Below are 16,434 nucleotides of genomic sequence, written 5' to 3'. Positions count from 1 at the left end.
TACAACAACGCTTCTCAGGGCTACCGCGCATGCTCGTAACTATCGTTGCATGCTGGGTAGTGTAGTTGTTATATTTGCTAGCTCATAACAGCACATTGAGAGACACGCTTACGCGCTTAATTCAATACTCGCCGTCATTCCGGGTGGATTGACAAAAGACCTCCAGCCGCTAGATATTGGTGTCAACAGGGCATTCGAAGCTAGACTGCTAACTGCGTGGGAACAATGGAAGACAGAAGGCGAACACACCTTCACTAAGACGAGGAGGCAGCGCCAGACGACGCCAACATCTGCCAGTGGATCGTAAATTTGCCCAACTTTTCACTTCGGACACCGAAGACGAAGGATTTACGAATGAAGAATAACTTCAGAAAGTGAGCGCTATGTTTATTTTGTGTGTTGTGACATTAACGTTCGAGCAACATTATGTTGCTATTGCTCTGCACTATTTTGAATTTTACTATGTTTGTGATTGCACATTTGCGTACATTTTGGGAGTGAACAGAGTTGTTAGAACGCTGGTTTTTAATATATTATTAAAGTTTGACTGACCTATCTGACTGTTTTTTTGACATTCCCTTTAGCGCAGCGTAGGCGCGGCTTATAGTCCGGGGCGGCTTATTGGTGGACAAAGTTATGAAATATGTAATTCATTGAAGGTGCGGCTAATAATCCGGTGCGCCTTATAGTGCGGAAAATACGGTACTTTAAAGTTCAAATTTGAATGACAATAAAAGGAAGTCTAAGTCTCTAAGTTAGATGTTAGAATTGTAGAGAGAAAACCGCGTCTAAAAGAGAGTCCGTCTGTTGTCCTTCATACATCAAAGGTGTGCACCCTCTGGTGATTGTGGGGAATGTGATTATACTCTGACATGTCAGTCTGAACAAGAGGAAGGGAGAGAAGGACGTGACAATGCCGAGAGACATGTTTACTAATGAGTTTCTCACTGGGCCTCCGGGGAATAAACACTTTGATTGCAGCCAGGCAGCTGCCCTGGTATTCTTCAAAAAAGGCAACTATGTCTGTGCCACCCCCTGACCGAGACCCCCTTACCTTTGCAACCGCATCCTGTTAACCTGTCTTGTGTCCGGCAGGCCGCCGTCACCACCACCATCACCACCCCACCCTCTCACTCCCCACCCTGGCCATACCCGAGGCCGCCGAGGGCCCCCTTGGGCGGGGCCGCATGGTGGAGCGCAAGGACTTCCCTATGAGCTCAGACAAAGGGGAGGACCCCTACATGGCCGTACCCTCTCAGACTCTGCCCGAAGTTGATGGTAAGCCTTGGAACGCTTTTGGTCCACTGTCACCTGTGGCAGGGGTGGGAGAAAGGGGAGAGAAGGGGCTTGTGTAATTGAGATTTACAGCTGCATGGCTGCTTCCAGCTGACGAGGTGAACAGACAGAGGATCACTCTCTCTAGGGGACAAATTGCCTCACAGTGCGCGCATAACCCCTCCTTAAAAAAAATGCAAGACAAACACACAATTACTGCTCATTAGGATGCACATACACACCCACATATGCCCTCTGGGATTCAATCTATCATCGCCAAACTAATGTCCCACAAGAGGTGTAATATCCAGCCCCATTACGCCGACAAAGTATTTATTTCCTGCTAAAAATGGCTGGAGCGCCGTCTGTGTCACGGTGACGTGACATTGAACACCCTTTTCCCCGCTTTAACAACCCGCCGAACGCTGCGTCGTCTCAAGGACAGCTCGCTGGATAAATGACAGTGAGTGAGTGAGGTGGGGAACCGTCGAGGCTCATCCATGTTTGTCCTTAGTAAAACAAACCATTAGAGGCCACAGTAGGGTAAAGTATAGATACCGCAAAATGAGTCAAATTGTCTAAAATGGCTAACAGTTGAGCGCTGACAATAATAATAGTAGCATAAACATGACCCCAGATTAAGGGTGTCAAACTCATTTTAGATCGAGGGCCACATGGAGAAAAATCTACTCCCAACTGGTAAAATCACGGCACGATAACTTAAAAATAAAGACAGCTTCAGATTGTTTTCTTTGTTTAAAAATAGAACAAGCACATTCTGAAATTGTACAAATCATAATGTTGTTTTGTTTTTTTTACACTTACATGTTGCGGTTAATAGAAGTTTATACTTTCTAAAAAAAAAATGATGTGATAATGTTCATCAGTCAACTCATTGGTGTTAATTTTCAATCTATCAATATAAAAAATAATATCAAAATCAAATTACAGTATGTTATTTATGTAGTTGGATAATTTTCCTCGACTGGTGCACTAACATCATGTGGTATATATTTTGTTGTACATATGTAGCATAATCTACAAATATACAAAGAATTGCTATTGCGACATTTAGTGGACACATTTAGAACAGCAATTTATTTCATTCAAAAATTACGGCTCATTTTTATACTTAGCAAACTCATCCCACGGGCCGGATAAAACAGTTACGTTTGACACCCCAGCCCTAGATACTTCATACAGCTTTAATTAAATGCCTGCATCAACATCTATTGGGCTCATGATTTGACCAAATGAGTTTCACACTGAAGAGTGCTAAAGAGGTGTCAACATAATGACTTGACTCTTGACATCAGCTATTTTTAACAGAAACAATCCCTGTAAACTCTAAAAAAAACTAACATATTTTGGCCTGGCAAAGCACTTACAATAATGACAATAATGTATACCTATGAATAGAACTGAATTGTCACTTTTAGTTTAAAAAAAAAAAAAAGGCAGCTCTTTAATTATTTCCGAAAACCACTCATTAAAGTACATTGGAAAAATATTTAAATAAAATAATGCAAATATTTGAAAAAAAAGAAAACGATTCCATGGTAAGATATGGACTCCAGACATAATGGTTATGTATTATTACAAGTATTATTTGTACATTAACAAATGAGTAAATACTAGAGATGTTCGATAATATAAATGCTTTAAAATGTAATATCGGAAATTATCGGTATCGTTTTTTTTTTATTATCGGTATCGTTTTTTAAATTGTGTATTTTATTTTATTAAATCAACATAAAAAACACAAGATACACTTACAATTAGTGCACCAACCCCCCAAAAAACTCCCTCCCCCATTTACACTCATTCACACAAAAGGGTTGTTTATTTCTGTTATTAATATTCTGGATCCTACATTATATATCAATATATATCAATACAGTCTGCAAGGGATACAGTCCGTAAGCACACATGATTGTGCGTGCTGCTGCTCCACTAATAGTACTAACCTTTAACTGTTCATTTTACTCATTTTCATTAATTACTAGTTTCTATGTAACTGTTTTTATATTGTTTTACTTTCTTTTTTTATTCAAGAAAATGTTTTTAATTTATTTATCTTATTTTATTGTATTCATTTTTTTAAAAAGGACCTTATCTTCACCATACCTGGTTGTCCAAATTAGGCATAATAATGTGTTAATTCCACGACTATATATCGGTATCGTTGATATCGGTATTGGTAATTAAGAGTTGGACAATATCGGAATATGGGATATCGGCAAAAAAGCCATTATCGGACATCCCTAGTAAATACATAAACATTTTGGAATACACAGTCTAGTCTTAGGCCGCAGGATGTCAGCTGGAAGCAGAGAGCAGGTAAATCCAAGCACAAAGGAGATCAGATAGCATGCTCTTCAGCCAGCATCACATTGTTGTTACCTGAGCAGCTGTATCTCTGGAGCTGTGCCTTTAAGAGCCACACACATTAAATAGTGGTGAGGATAACTTAACTTTATGTTAACGGGATGTGTGTGTGTGTGTGTGTGTGTGTGTGTGTGTGTGTGTGTGTATGGCACTCTAGCCAAGCATGCTCAGGTAACTTCAACCAATCTTCACCTTTCCAAACAAGCTTCCTGCTGTTTTATTTTCTCTGTGAGATCATTGTTGTCGTTTGATATGACACTTCTGCTATGTGATTTCATTTCAGCCCTACAATAGTTTTATTTTACTTTTAAGACTCAGCTGCAGTGATTTTTGTTTGAGTTCTTTCTTTGTTGGTTTACTGTTTGAGCGATTCTGGATTTGTTTGCATGGCTTCAGTTTTTGTTGTTGTTGTTTTTTTGACTATTTATATATTTGACTTTTTTCTAGCTTTGATTGCTTTATTACGCATAGTTTTGCCTCCGTGCAGCTAAAACGCAGCTTCTCAGCATGGCAAATTGAGCACCGCAGTCAACGCTATATCCATTTCCCTCCGCCCTGCCCATCCTGCCTTCGTCTTCCTTCCTGTTGGCCTTTAGGTATCAACTGTACTGTGGAAAAACTCCAGCAGACTATCAAAGAAACTCCTGTCTGAGCAAAGAAATGAAGTATTTCTCTGTGTGAAAAGAAAGAGAAGGCAGTCAGACTACATTTAAAAAATCAGCGTCAGGAAAAATTAACCGAGTGGACTTTTTATTAGGTACAATAATGGCCAATAACATAATGGCAAATAAGCAAAAAGCTAACATTGAAAAACATATACATGTGTAATAACATAAAATAAAATAACTATTTTTTTTAACATTGTATGTAAGTTCTACATATTATTATGTTTTTAATAATATTACTTATAACAATGATCATGTTGACATAAGTATTGAGGGAAGAAACATACACCGGATAAATCATTTTCTGTGGTCAAAATGTTAGATTATAATGAAGTATATCAGCAAGTATATACGGTTACAGTAGATAAACATTTGTTTTAGTGCTTGTTGTGGTCAAAAGTTTACATACACTTGTAAAGAACATAATGTCATGGCTGCCTTAAGTTTCCAATCATTTCTACAAGTCTTATTTTTTTTGTGATAGGGTGATTGGAGCACATACTTGTTGGTCACAAACAACATTCATGAAGTTTGGTTCTTTTATGAATTTATTATGGGTCTACTGAAAATGTGACCAAATCTTTTGGGTCAAAAGTATACATACAGCAATGTTAATATTTGGTTACATGTCCCTTGGCAAGTTTCACTGCAATAAGGCGCTTTTGGTAGCCATCCACAAGCTTCTGCTTGAATTTTTGACCACTCCTCTTGACAAAATTGGTGCAGTTCAGCTAAATGTGTTGGTTTTCTGACATGGACTTGTTTCTTCAGCATTGTCCACATGTTTAAGTCAGGGCTTTGGGAAGGCCATTCTAAAACCTTAATTCTAGCCTGATTTAGCCATTCCTTTACCACTTTTGACGTGTGTTTCGGGTCATTGTCTGACATCACATGGACAAAAATAAGACTTTCTGGAGGAAAGTTCTGTGGTTAGATGAAAGAAAAATTGAGCTGTTTGGCCACAATACCCAGCAATATGTTTGTAGGAGAAAAGGTGAGACCTTTAATCCCAGGAACACCAATCCTACCGTCAAGCATGGTGGTAGAAGTAATATGCTCTGGGCCTGTTTTGCTGCCAATGGAACTGGTGGTTTACAGAGAGTAAATGGGACAATGAAAAAAGAGGATTACCTCCAAATTCTTCAGGACAACCTAAAATCATCAGCCTGGAGGTTGGGTCTTGGGCGCAGTTGGGTGTTCCAACAGGACAATGACCCCAAACACACGTCAAAAGTGGTAAAGGAATCGCTAAAGCAGGCTAGAATTAAGGTTTTAGAATGGCATTCCCAAAGCCCTGACTTAATCGTGTAGACAATGCTGAAGAAACAAGTCCAAGTCAGAAAACCAACAAATTTAGCTGAACTGCACCAATTGTCAAAAATTCAACCAGAAGCTTGTGGATGGCTACCAAAAGCGCCTTATTGCTGTGAAACTAGCCAAGGGACATGTAACCAAATATCAACATTGCTGTATGTATACTTTTGACCCAGCAGATTTGGTCACATTTTCAGTAGACCCATAATAAATTCATAAAAGAACCAAACTTCATGAATGTTTTTTGTGACCAACAAGTATGTGCTCCAATCACTCTATCACAAAAAAATAAGAGTTTTAGAAATTATTGGAAACTCAAGACAGCCATGACATTATGTTCTTTACAAGTGTATGTACACTTTTGATCGCGACTGTAAGTATTGAGGGAAGAAACATACACCTGCTAAATCTTTTTCTGTGGTCAAAATGTTAGATTTCAATGAAGTATGTCAGCAAGTGTATAAGGTTACAATACATTTGTTTTAGTGCTTGTAGTTTGTGTGAGAGGCACATGTATATTGGACTGTGCAGCTGTACCTAATGCTGTGGCCTGTAAGTGTACATTGCCTAGTTAAAAGTTTCAGTTTGAGTTAAATATATCAGCTCCTATCGGGAGCCGTTCTCGAGATAATTTGTCGATTCAAACGAAATTAATCCCCAACTTTTCCATTTGCCGCGGCGACGTCGCAGGATCTTATCTCCTAATGAATATTATTATTAGGCCAAAGCCGCCACAGTAATTAGAGGCACTGCAAAGTGAGTTTTAACGAACCCCCCGGCGTTGTTATCTGGCATTGCGGGAGCGAAGAGACTCTTGCTGTCGCTAGGTGGCTATTTTCCACAGTACATTTGAGCTTTGTCTGTCCGTCTGTCTGTCTGTCTGTCTGTCTGTCAACGCATCCACACACATGCCATGCCCCTTTGCCTCACGCCGCTCCCCATTGCTCCCATCACTTTGCCATCCCCTGCCACTGTGACCCCGCCTCCCTTTCAACATATCCGACAGGGATGGCATGTTCCAAGGCTGTACCTTTTTAGCGCCAAGTGATTCCTCAACCAATTTATGGATATCCCCCCATCACACCCCTCTCCCTATTCATTCCTGCTCCTCCCCTCGTAGACTGTCTCCTCTCCAACAAGACTCATATCTCTTCCTTACCCGCCTCCCCCATCTTCCGCTCTCTCCCCTTTTCTTCCGACTCTCTCCCTGTCAAGGCTCAGGCAAACCTCCCACCCCACCTCATCCTCTCCTCGCCCTCCCCTCATATCCACCTTCCCCAGCCCGACCTGTAGCCGCCACTGTGTTGCTCCAATTTATGGGTTCATTACAGCAGCAATCCACGGGAGATGGACGGGGTGGTGGAGGGTGTGGGGTTGTGGAGGGAGGGGCGGGAGACATGGGAAATAAAGAAGAGAAAACAACATGCATGGTAAAGATTTAGTTAAGAGACAAGGAGCATCATGCAGAGGTCAAAGAAAAAGACAGCAGAGATAGAAGACGAACAAATGACAAGGCAAAAGAAATCGCAGCAGTAGTGCAAGTATTGGGTTAGAGTGGATTTAAACAGGGAGGATTTTCTTGCAGGAGAAGCTCCCCGTCTTTATTCTAATAATGAATCAGTACAAAAAACACAGCTCTAATTCTAAGTTTATACTTTGGATTTCCAGTCATACAGCCATAATCCAACTTGTTACATATACAGTAGTGGTGGGAATCTTTGGGCACCTCACGATTCGATTCGATTCTGATTCTTGGGTTGACGATTGGACTTAGAATCGATTCTCGATTCAACACGATGCTCGTAATATATTATTTGGTATAGAAATTGTAATACAACTGTTGTGTACTGGGAGGAGTAGACGGCACAGACAACAAGGGAGCGTAGTTTAGCTCTATGATTTATTTTATATATATATATATATATATATATATATATATATATATGTATATATATATATATATATATATATATATATATATATATATATGTATCAGTGACGTGCGGTGAGGTTCATGACTGGTGAGGCACTGACTTCATCACAGTCAGATTTACAAACATATGAACCCTAAAGAGTATCTTATTCACCATTTGATTGGCAGTAGTTAACGGGTTATGTTTAAAAGCTCATACCAGCATTCTTCCCTGCTTTTCACTCAGCATCAAGGGTTGTAATTGGGGGTTAAATCACCAACAATTATTCCCGGGCGCGGCGCCGCTGCTGCCCACTGCTCCCCTCACATCCCAGGGGGTGATCAAGGGGATGGGACAAATGCAGAGGACAAATTTCACCACACCTAGTGTGTGTGACAATCATTGGTACTTTAACTTAACTTTAACTTTACACATACAAACTGTAGCACACAAAAAAGCACATTTAATACAAAAAAACGTTATTATGGTCTTACCTTTACTTATAAGTGCGGGAACAGTGGTGTTCATGTTGGAGGAGTTGTGAATGAATGAAATATGAAATCCGTGCTGCAGTCTGCAGGTGTACCTAATGTTGTGTCCCTGCAGTCGTTCACGGCTCCTCCGGCGCGAGCAATGTTGTTTTTGCACTTTTTGACTTTTTTTGTGTGGATTCGGTCTTGCACGTGGAGGGTTTGGGTGTGGGCTTTGGTTGGTGTGGCGCTACCGTCGTGGTGTGCAGTCTGCGGCGGAGGTGCAATAACCGGCACCAGGAGGCGGGATTACGCAAGCCTCACACAGTGCGTCTTCGCAGCAGTTTTATGATTGCTCAGCACAAGAAATACATTACACACATACAGTTGTTGACAAAATACACCGTACATTATATACCTTAGCTAACTAAACTATGAAAATGTATAATATAATTCATATAGCAATACGGTCTCACTGCACAGCAGGCCAGCAGTTAGCCGAGTCCGCAATTAATGGTGAGGCACAACTGAGTGACGTGCCTCAACTGGCTGCTGTTCACCACAACGTCTCTTCTCAGTATTTGAACGGCAAATGTGAAAATTCAGCTATTTTGAATAAAAATAATCTAAAACTGGTGAAGTTAAACGGAAAATAACTTTATAGTATAATCACTGGATACATATAACAATTTAATTAATTGTTTTTCTTTTTACATTTTTTTCTTTCCATGATGGCAGGTGAGGCCCCGCCTCTGATATATATATATATATATATATATATATATATATATATATATATATATAAAATAACAAACACAAATATAAATTAAACAAGGGAATGGAGTGTGAGAAAAATCCAAGAGTGTGTGTGTGTGAGACTATGTGTGGAGATTAGCTGTTGTGTGTTACCGGGAGTGTGGAGCGAGAGGCGGAAGTCCTGGAGGGGAAAGGCAGGCTCGAATGTCCGTGAGACAAGCAGGAAGTCGGGGGTTATAGCTGGGAGTAGGAGGTCCGTGTCCAAGCGGGAGGTCGAGAACCAAGAGGCAGTCCGGTAAGCAGAGGAACAAGGAATGACGAGACACACAGCTCGTCAACGCGAGAACGGAGGTTTGCAGTTGGAACGACAAGGGTGACACGAGACAATCAATAACAGAGGGAAGGAAACACAGTGAGCAAAGAGAGTGCGCATAGAGCTAGACGTGGCTTACTGTACAGGAACAAATGATTAACTTCTGGCGCCGGATAGCAGGTTGAGCAGGCTTATGAAGCCAGGACCTCTCATTAGCGTTCAGTGCTGATGGAAAGCAGCTGCTTGAGTGATGTGTGCAGGAGATGAGAGCCTGTGGGCGTGTCCCAAGGCGCGCTCCGCGGGACTCCTTGAGGAGTGCGCAGCGGCATACGCAGCAGCATGCGCTTGCACCGTGACAAAAACATGTTACAGGTTACAAAGAACTCCTCTTGGCTGCTTACGTACAACTAATATGTGCAGTGTTGGCCTAAAAAGTGGAGTGCATGGCGGTCATATACAGTCATGCATTTGTATTTTTATCTGGAATTAATCTTTCCGAAAGAACACTTCAGGCACGGCTCATGCATAAGACAAGCTTGAGTAAAATGAAGAAAACCTTCAAAAGCTAACTATTATTTAATTTTTTATTTATTTTTTACTTCTTGAAAATGATCAATGTCATCAATTTCATCAAGCAGTTTTGAAGGAACATAAACACGTTCTTGAGAATCCTGGTAACCCATCCATTCATCCATCTTCTTCCGCTTATCCGAGGTCGGTGTCGCGGTGGCAGCAGCCTAAGCAGGGAAGCCCAGGCTTCCCTCTCCCCAGCCACTTCGTCCAGCTCCTCCCGGGGGATCCTGAGGCGTTCCCAGGCTAACCGGGAGACATAGTCTTCCCAACGTGTCCTGGGTCTTCCTCGTGGCCTCCTACCGGTCGGACGTGCCCTAAACACCTCCCTAGGGAGGCGTTCGGGTGGCATCCTGACCAGATGCCCGAACCACCTCATCTGGCTCCTCTCGATGTGGAGGAGCAGCGGCTTTACTTTGAGCTCTTCCCGGATGGCAGAGCTTCTCATCCTATCTCTAAGGGAGAGCCCCGCCACCCGGCGGAGGAAACTCATTTCGGCCGCTTGTACCCGTAATCTTGTCCTTTCGGTCATAACCCAAAGCTCATGACCCTAGGTGAGGATGGGAACGTAGATCGACAGGTAAATTGAGAGCTTTGCCTTCCGGCTCAGCTCCTTCTTCACCACAAAGGATCGATACAGCGTCCGCATTACTGAAGACGCAGCACCGATCTGCCTGTCGATCTCACGAACCACTCTTCCCTCACCCGTGAACAAGACTCTGAGGTACTTGAACTCCTCCACATGGGGCAAGATCTCTACCCCAACCCGGAGATGGCACTCCACTCTTTTCCGGGCGAGAACCATGGACTCGGACTTGGAGGTGCTGATTCTCATCCCAGTCGCTTCACACTCTGCTGCGAACCGATCCAGTGAGAGCTGAAGATCTTGGCCAGGTGAAGCCATCAGGACCACATCATCTGCAAAAAGCAGAGACCTAATCCTGCAGCCACCAAACCGGATCCCCTCAACGCCCTGACTGTGCCTAGAAATTCTGTCCATAAAAGTTATGAACAGAATAGGTGACAAAGGGCGGCCTGGTAACGTCAAGCTTAATCGGGAACAAGGGCTTTAAAACTCTGAGGCGGTCCTCTCTTTGGAGATGCTCGGACTCTTCAGAGAGGGGGCAGCAGTTTGAGAAAAATAAAGAAAAACGTAACTTATTTTCTAACCTACGAAGATAATTCCAGTTTTGTCAAAAAAAACAGAATACATGTATTTTTAGGTCGTACAAAAAGACTGAACAGAGTCTGGGGTGAGCAAAACACTCCAGGGGGCTCATGTATTAAGATTTGCGTGGATTTCCATCTATTAATTGGCCTACATTCGAATCCAGAAAACGGCGTATGCACAAACGGTTTCAGATGTATTAAAGTGTGCGCACGCATTAATCCAAGCACATTTCTTTTTTACATCCCAATCAGCATGGAATTGAGCGCACAAGATTGTGTGGCTGGGCACACCCGGGCCACACCCCTTTATAAATACGCAAATCATATACCACACTCTGCCCCAATCACTATTCACCGCCAACCAGTAGGAGGGTGCTTCTATCTCAGTGGTTCTTAACCTTGTTGGAGGTACCGAACCCCACCAGTTTCATATGCGCCTTCACCGAACCCTTCTTTAGTGAAAAATAAAATGGTTTTTTTTTCAAATTCAAGACAAAGTTATGTTTTTTTTACTGGTGCACAAAATGAACCGTGGATGAAAATCACCTTGTTCAAAGAACAACACAAACACAGTGCATGAACTCACAACAAATTACACACCTGCAATTCAGATTAGAGGGAAAATTGTTTGGGGGTATCTATAATACGCCGATAGGGAGAAGTTTTTATTTACACGATGAGTCGGGTGTGTCTTGACCTCCGCGGCGGAGGCTCCGCCAAACCCCTGAGGCCGACTCACCGAACCCGTAGGGTTCGATCGAACCCAGGTTAAGAACTACTGTTCTATCTGGCGTTTCCAGTGAACCAAAGTGGGCTGAGTGGGATAAAGTGTGCGAGGCCGTCAATGCTGCGTAACAAATAAGAAATACGTGCTACTACATCATGAAAAAGGGGAAGAAGAAGATGCATGTGGTCAAAACAGGCGAGGGGACCGAAGATAAAGTAGTGCTCACCCCGTTTGAAAAGATAGTCGCTGCTATGATACAAAAAACTTCAGAAGAGGTGGATATGATTGACTCTGATTACCCCTAAAATAAATATAATTTGTATAATTTACAACAAAATGTGCTCAAAGACAATTTAGAGTTTCAAGCAAAAATTATGTACTATTTTGTTTGAAATATTTTAAATATAAACATACCAGCATATCATAAAGGATACGGAAGACTTTGCATTTGTCGTTGTGGCTTGTGCAGCCCTTTGAGACACTCGTGATTTAGGGCTATATAAATAAACTTTGATTGATTGAATTTTGTTTCATTACTCAATTGTGGAGGTTGCCTCCTAGTGGGTTCTGCTGATCACACATTTGGACTGGAGTCCGGCGTTCAGAGTTCAACACAGTTTTATTGCACATCAAGGTTCAGCACGATTCTCGACTTTTCAGTCCACCTCCTTAGTGTCCGCTTGCTTCCGTCTCTCCAAGCCCTCCTCCTCCTTCTGCTCCCGGCCGCTACTGATAAAAACAGGTGATTAGATACCTAGCCCCAGCTGGGCAATCTAATCACCTGTCAGCTGTGTTCCAAAGCCCGCTCCTGCAGCAAGCGCGCCGACCACGCCCCCCTCCACATCAATGTATTATTACAACCCAGAAGCGCTACTTGGGGTAGCAGCTACGTGACACAAAGTCAGACCATTTCTCCGCAGTGCCATTCATTTTCTGCGGCTGCTGTGCTGGAGTCTCAGAAACACACTGTGACAGCAATAGGTGGCAAAATTGTCTCCCGAGATAAATTAATAGTTTACTCTTGATATATCGCAACTAAAACAAAAAAGGGCGTACGCCAGGTTTTTGTGCGTATGCGGGCTTAACACATGAGGCCCCAGAAAATTTGTTTTTCAGGGATTAGGAGAAGACCCAACTGTATCATAATCCCTGAGGGGATGTATTCTCACTGTGCCACTCTTTGAAAACCCTTACACTGACTCGTTAAAGTTGTTTTTCCCTATCCGTTTCAGAAATGTCATCAACAAAATCAGGGAAAGAAAGAAAACATTATACATCGTGCTTTGTTTGAAATTAATATTCTGGTTCTGATTGAATCGATAAGCTTCATTTATTGTCCGTTTGCAGGGAAATTGGGTCTGCCATAAACATGAAACTACCTCAGTCTTGCACAAAGCCAGACATTATAACACATGGCAACTACGTCTTTCCCTTTGCTCAATAGTTCCAGTTATTCGTTTAAAAAACATCACATTAGACGCAGCCTACTGACAGCTACTTGTTGGTGAGGTACAGCAGGGGACTCGGTGACCTTGCTCACACTGCAAAATGGTACCTTATTTATTTCTCATTTACGCTGAAGCCCAGCTGAGGGAACGTTTTAGCATCATCGTCATTGGTGAACGGATGTCAATCTTGAAGGTTAGCAGCATGTCATCAACCCGGATGCTGTCAAAAACCAGCACAGCAGTATTTGCGACTAGATATTTATTTTAAATCACCTCTTTGATTTCACAAGGAAAGAAGCATCATTATTGCACAGATACACATTGTAGTTTCAGTAAGAAACACATATACACATATACAAAAGTGTGCACTAGAAGTGGTCATTCTACTAAATGAATAATAATAGTAATATGTGTCAAATAAATGAATGAGGAAATATTTCTAAATAATACAAAAATCGGATAACATTTTTAATGTTAAAGTTAACAAGTGCAATTAATTACAAAAAAATCTAATATTGTCATTTATTTTGACTGCAGCATGCTCCTTTTCCTTGTCCTCGGATTGGAATGGTTACCCAAAAGGCGCCGCTGGTTGGCAAACGATGATTAGGTCAATGCATACGGCAGTGGCCAAGATGAGTGAGGAGACTGCGATTGGTGTAATCAGTGGCAAATTTTACTTGAAAATACAACCCAACAAGACAATATAAGGAGGCAGATATATGACTTGCATTCAAGTAAAACATTTAAAGGGTACTTATTATGCAAAACCAACATTTCTTACCTGTTGGTTCCTGTTTTTGTACAAAACCCAAAACCAGTGAAGTTGGCACGTTGTGTAAATCGTAAATAAAAACAGAATACAATGGTTTGCTAATTATTTTCAACTTATATTCAATTGAATAGACTGCAAAGACCAGATATTTAATGTTCGAACTGAGAAACATATTTATTTTTTGCAAATAATCATTAACTTAGAATTGAATGGCAGCAACACATTGCAAAAAAGTTGGCACAGGCGCATTTTTACCACTGTGTTACATGGTCTTTCCTTTTAACAACACTCAGTAAACGTTTGGGAACTGAGGAGACCAATTTTTGAAGCTTTTCCGGTGGAATTATTTCCCATTCAGCTTAAGTTGGTCAACAGTCTTGCTGAAATAAGCAGGGGCGCCCATGAAAAAGACGTTGCTTGGATGGCGACATATGTTGCTCTAAAACCTGTACGTTTATTATTATAACTCGTAAATACTATAGTGCTCTATTACCCCAATGAAGCCCACTAAATAGCCATCTAAAAACTACCAATAATACTCAAATTATATCTCATGACCTGAATGTTCAGTATTAGAGATATTGTTATTAGAAGCACTAGCTAGACAAACTAGCTAGCTTGTGCTGCTATATTGACATCATCGACTGGTGAGCTGCTTAATCTCTTCTGCGCTCATGGAATCTTATTCTAGATTATAAATATTGTGCCTCACATTTATAGTAGAAGGATGAAGACATAATCTGACAAGTTGGTTAAATTTGCCATCCAATTTATACCCGGAAATGTCGAGAAAGACATGACAAGACATCTCCCTTTTTTCCACGCAAGAATTATGGGTCATTTTTCATCTAAACGGGAATATATGAACATCTCATCAGTCGGCATTCCAGTGACAGCAGACATTGTACAGTAAGTGATGTTTAACTATGTCTGTTGGCTCTCACGAAGTCTGCAGTAGGTAGTAATCAGTAGGGATGTCCGATAATGGCTTTTTGCCGATATCCGATATTCCGATATTGTCCAACTCTTTAATTACCGATACCGATATCAACCAATACTGATATATACAGTCGTGGAATAAACACATTATTATGCCTAATTTGGACAACCAGGTATGGTGAATATAAGGTCCTTTTTTTAAATATTAATAAAATAAAATAAGATAAATAAATTAAAAAACATTTTCTTGAATAAAAAAAGAAAGTAAAACAATATAAAAACAGTTACATATTAACTAGTAATTAATGAAAATGAGTAAAATTAACTGTTAAAGGTTAGTACTATTAGTGGACCAGCAGCACGCACAATCATGTGTGCTTACGGACTGTATCCCTTGCAGACTGTATTGATATATTTTGATATATAATGTAGGAACCAGAATATTAATAACAGAAAGAAGCAACCCTTTTGTATGAGTGAATGTAAATGGGGGAGGGAGGTTTTTTGGGTTGGTGCACTAATTGTAAGTGTATCTTGTGTTTTTTATGTTGATTTAATTAAAAAAAAAAAAAAAAAAAAAACGATAATAAAAAAAACGATACCGATAATTTCCGATATTACATTTTAAAGCATTTATCGGCTGATAATATCGGCAGGCCGAGCTACATCTACATCTCTAATAATCAGTGATATTGTCGAACGAAAATCATGCTGCATTTGTGAAATGAATGTGCCTAAAATGATCAAAATACGTTATTATGAAAATATGCCTGTTATTACATTACATATATACTTACAGCGTGTATATACAACTTTGATGCCAGTGTTTTTTTAAGCGCTTTAATAAGCAGAATAAAGCGACTCCCATAAGCTCCATTGTAAGCTGACTTTTGACCGCATTTATTTATTATTTAGAATGCATAAAAAAGAAAAATGTGTGCTTATAAGGACTGTGAATGATAGGCACAATTCCAAAAAAAGAAAGAAGTAACCTAATTATTGAAAAGCCACAGAAAAAGAAAATTAAAAGGTTCATCCGTTGATGCATTCTGAGAACTGAGGTCGGTCGCGATGATGCTGACGACTTAAACAAATTCCGAGATAATGTGCAACCGAAGCCGATTTTTCATGAAAAAGTCGTCAAAATCCTTTAAACAACCTCAGGAGCTTTGAACTTTAAAATGTTCTATTGTACAGTGAATCATACAGGTAATTACAGCTCTTCTTTGAAAGAAAGACTGTACATAAAAGCACTAAAATAAGCCAGTGTTACACATCACTTAAGTGGATTTGAAGTGTTTATTCAAGGTCCAAACTTAGCTTAGAGAGTCTCGTGTGCAACAGGTGAATTAGACGTACAACTCCTTGTGGGTCATACAAAAAACAAAAGACTGTTTTATTTCCTGATATTACGCATTTCCTTGACCGACGTCAGCTGCAATTTCCTCCTCTGATTAGCTCATTGTTCTCACATAACTGCTTACTTTTTCCACATGTATGTTTTGGTTATGCCTTATGCTGCTTTAAACAAAATATATTTTCTCTCTTTGCAATTGACTGTGTAAGACTGCTGCTGATTATATTTAGTTTGGGATAGTATTACAAAACCCATCACTGAAGGCACTTGAATGCAACACCAACATTGCAGAGTGAATAGGTATAAGCAGCATACAAGTATCTTGTAGTTTTTTTTATATAACATAAAAATAAA

At 40.6% G+C, this 16,434-nt stretch overlaps 1 protein-coding gene across 6 annotated transcripts in view; it reads left to right on the top strand.

Annotated features, from left to right (window-relative positions):
• sema6a (sema domain, transmembrane domain (TM), and cytoplasmic domain, (semaphorin) 6A) overlaps positions 1 to 16,434 on the top strand; it is a 358,331-nt gene that overhangs the window by 314,527 nt on the left and 27,370 nt on the right. For 4 of the 6 annotated variants that reach the window (XM_061928357.1, XM_061928356.1, XM_061928354.1 and 1 more), the window contains one exon: positions 1,096 to 1,278. The exons of the other annotated variants lie outside the window; for them this stretch is intronic. In XM_061928357.1, the coding sequence (XP_061784341.1) occupies positions 1,096 to 1,278 (183 nt within the window). The remainder of the gene's footprint in view (positions 1 to 1,095; positions 1,279 to 16,434) is intronic. 6 annotated transcript variants of the gene reach the window in all.

Source organism: Nerophis lumbriciformis, linkage group LG33, assembly GCF_033978685.3.
Source record: "Nerophis lumbriciformis linkage group LG33, RoL_Nlum_v2.1, whole genome shotgun sequence".
In the NCBI taxonomy this organism is placed as follows: Eukaryota; Metazoa; Chordata; class Actinopteri; order Syngnathiformes; family Syngnathidae; genus Nerophis; species Nerophis lumbriciformis.
Note: the sequence above shows the minus strand (reverse complement) of the source record. Positions and strands in the feature narration are given on the sequence as shown.